This window comes from Montipora foliosa, chromosome 6 (genome assembly GCF_036669935.1).
Source record: "Montipora foliosa isolate CH-2021 chromosome 6, ASM3666993v2, whole genome shotgun sequence".
NCBI lineage: Eukaryota > Metazoa > Cnidaria > Anthozoa > Scleractinia > Acroporidae > Montipora > Montipora foliosa.
Genome location: NC_090874.1, coordinates 32487019 through 32489518, shown reverse-complemented (window position 1 = coordinate 32489518; position 2500 = coordinate 32487019). Strand labels below are relative to the sequence as shown.

General features: G+C 41.3%; 1 protein-coding gene across 1 annotated transcript in view; it reads left to right on the top strand.

Moving 5' to 3' along the window:
• The first annotated feature begins 1177 nt into the window (after positions 1 to 1177).
• LOC138008992 (uncharacterized) overlaps positions 1178 to 2500 on the top strand; it is a 7054-nt gene continuing 5731 nt past the window's right edge. The window contains exon 1 of the mRNA XM_068856287.1: positions 1178 to 2312. Within this exon, the coding sequence (XP_068712388.1) occupies positions 1270 to 2312 (1043 nt within the window). The 5' untranslated portion in view covers positions 1178 to 1269. The remainder of the gene's footprint in view (positions 2313 to 2500) is intronic.

Genomic DNA, 2500 nt, shown 5'->3' with positions numbered 1-2500 from the left:
AAAAACCTCACTTTCTCCATGTTCGCTTCTTCTCGGTAACAGAAAATTGTTGCTACAACCCACTCGCACCCACCTTGTGATGAGGTTTTCTCAAGGATTGCGTCAGAAGGACTCGTTTATGTTCAATGGGAAAAATCAAGTAATATGAGACCTAAAACCCTATATTCTCATCCAATTCTGTGACAATTAAAGGCCCACCTTCAACCGACAGGCTTTTCGACCGTTTGTTTTTGTAATGAAAATTCACATTGCTCATCGTGGCGATCTGATTGAATGAATTTCAGCTTTCGTGAAATTTTCATATGTGAAAATTGTTCCTACGGCACGCAATGCCTGTAGGGGTGAACGTGGTTCTTTAATTCTCGGAAATGGATTTCCCGATAAAGAACGACATCCGGTCCGTTGACCAGTCACGGTTTTTTTAATAGTAATAGCGAAAATCTGGAATTCTCGAATTCGGCATCTGGATTGAGGTATTTTTTATTATCGGAATATCTTAATCTTAATATCTTACTTGGCGAACTAATCAGCGTTGGGCATTTGCAATAACACGAATATTTTGTTACGTAACTGCTTTTCACTGCTTTCTTTAATTAATAAAGTTTTGCTCGTTTTCCACTGGTATTCTTTTTGTAAACAAAGTAGTTTAATTTGATTAGGCGCATTTGATCATATTCACATGTTAATTTGCGCCTAAGAAATATTAAATATTATTTTTAAATGTTCATTCAAATGTTTGTTGACTCTCGCTGCCTCATAAAATGTTTGCCCGCGTTTACTCTTTGTAAGTTAACATCTGAAATATCCGCCACATCTTCAAATGGACATCAAACCAAGTCAGAGAAATCCGTAGTGCAGGGGAGTTATGCTGCAGTTGTTCCTGGAGGCGGTAAGAAGCCGATTTTCTTTCGTATTTAGTTGATTACCGTAGGACAGATAACTGCAGAGCAGCAAAATAAAGAAAAGAGACTAAATGGATTACTTTTCCTCATGAGTTTAGCGGCTGTATATGCATTTCAGCTTAGATTTGCTTTGCAGTTTAACTCACCATCTACTTCAATAAAAAAATAATAGTAATGACTACATAATTCCGAATTCCGAATTCCGGATTCCGGATTCCGGATTGGAAAATTCCTTCTTATTCAATTGTTCCGGTAGTTCGGAGAAGCATACGAAAGGGGACGGCAAACGTATTGCGTAGCAGAAAAGATTGCGCTCGGCTTGAAGTTAAAAAGGATCAGAGCAATTTCGTCGGCTTATCACTTTAAAATGGGAAATTCGGAATCGACAGAAAAGGATAAAACGTTTTGGGCAGTTGCTGGTGTTTCGGCAGCCTCAGAAGAAAATAAATACAACGGAAGACACGAAGAAGTAGGCGAAGTAGCTGTAGACCAGGTAAACCCCTTGGAGCCTGCTGAAATCGTCGAAGTGGTTGTCGGTGAGGATGGCAGTACGAAAGATATTCTCCGAAAACCAGGAGGAAGCGGTGTCGGACCCTTTGGAACACTCCAGCCCATTGCTTTAGCCGTCCCCTCAGAAAACTTAGATGCGGCAGCACAAAAGGGTCACACATCAAAAGAGTATGTAAAGGCTGTTAAAGATATCAGTTCATCTTCAAAGCACCCTCTCCTTCAATTTTACACCACCCAGAGTTTACAATCACTGGGAGATGAGAGAGCCCGGGTTTCCGTCCCTATTTGGATTTCAGGCTACAAAAACAGTTCCAGAGACTCAAATTTCCTGAATGTTGCATCATCCTGGTTTGAACATATTGAGAAAGCTATCGAGCAAATAAACTTCGCAGTTCCTGGACTAAATCTTCACATCGAGTTGAATTTAGCGAAGGCGAAAGTGAGGATAGCCGGAAGTAATAGCACCAAATGCTACACCGACAATAATATTCTGACGGACAGCACTTCTGAAATCTACCTTTATTCTGAGGCCAAGGAGAAAAAGAGAACAAGTTGCCACGAGCTTTTTCATGCTCTCGGTGTTGGCCATGAACACCAGAGGCGAGATCGAGACAACTACGTCGAAGTTGAGAGTGGTGACAACCGTGACAAGTCCTACAAAAAGCGAGACGACTTATATGGAATCACCCAATTTGATCCCTTCAGTATTATGCTCTACCCTGAAGATGAAAAAATGCTGCGGAAATACGGTGACTCCGTTTGGTTTACCAAGTCTTCCAGCGAGCCCAACAGAGAAATGAGCCAGCTCGACAAAGTCGGTTTAAACAATTTATACCGTCCTTGCAAACATAAATATTACAGTCCCAAAATTGGTCGCACCGATCTTTACTATTGTGGAAGGTGAGTGGTGCTGATGAGCCATGCATGTTTCCGAATACTTTTTCGTTTAGCAGTCCAGACCGTTTTAGTTCCCCTCCATTTACGGTTTTCTTGCTGTTACCTCCGGTTAGCTATCTGGCGGCCATTTTGAATTGAACTGGATTATTGAGCATACAAATTAGGCTCGATTTCCGCCGCTCACTGATTTC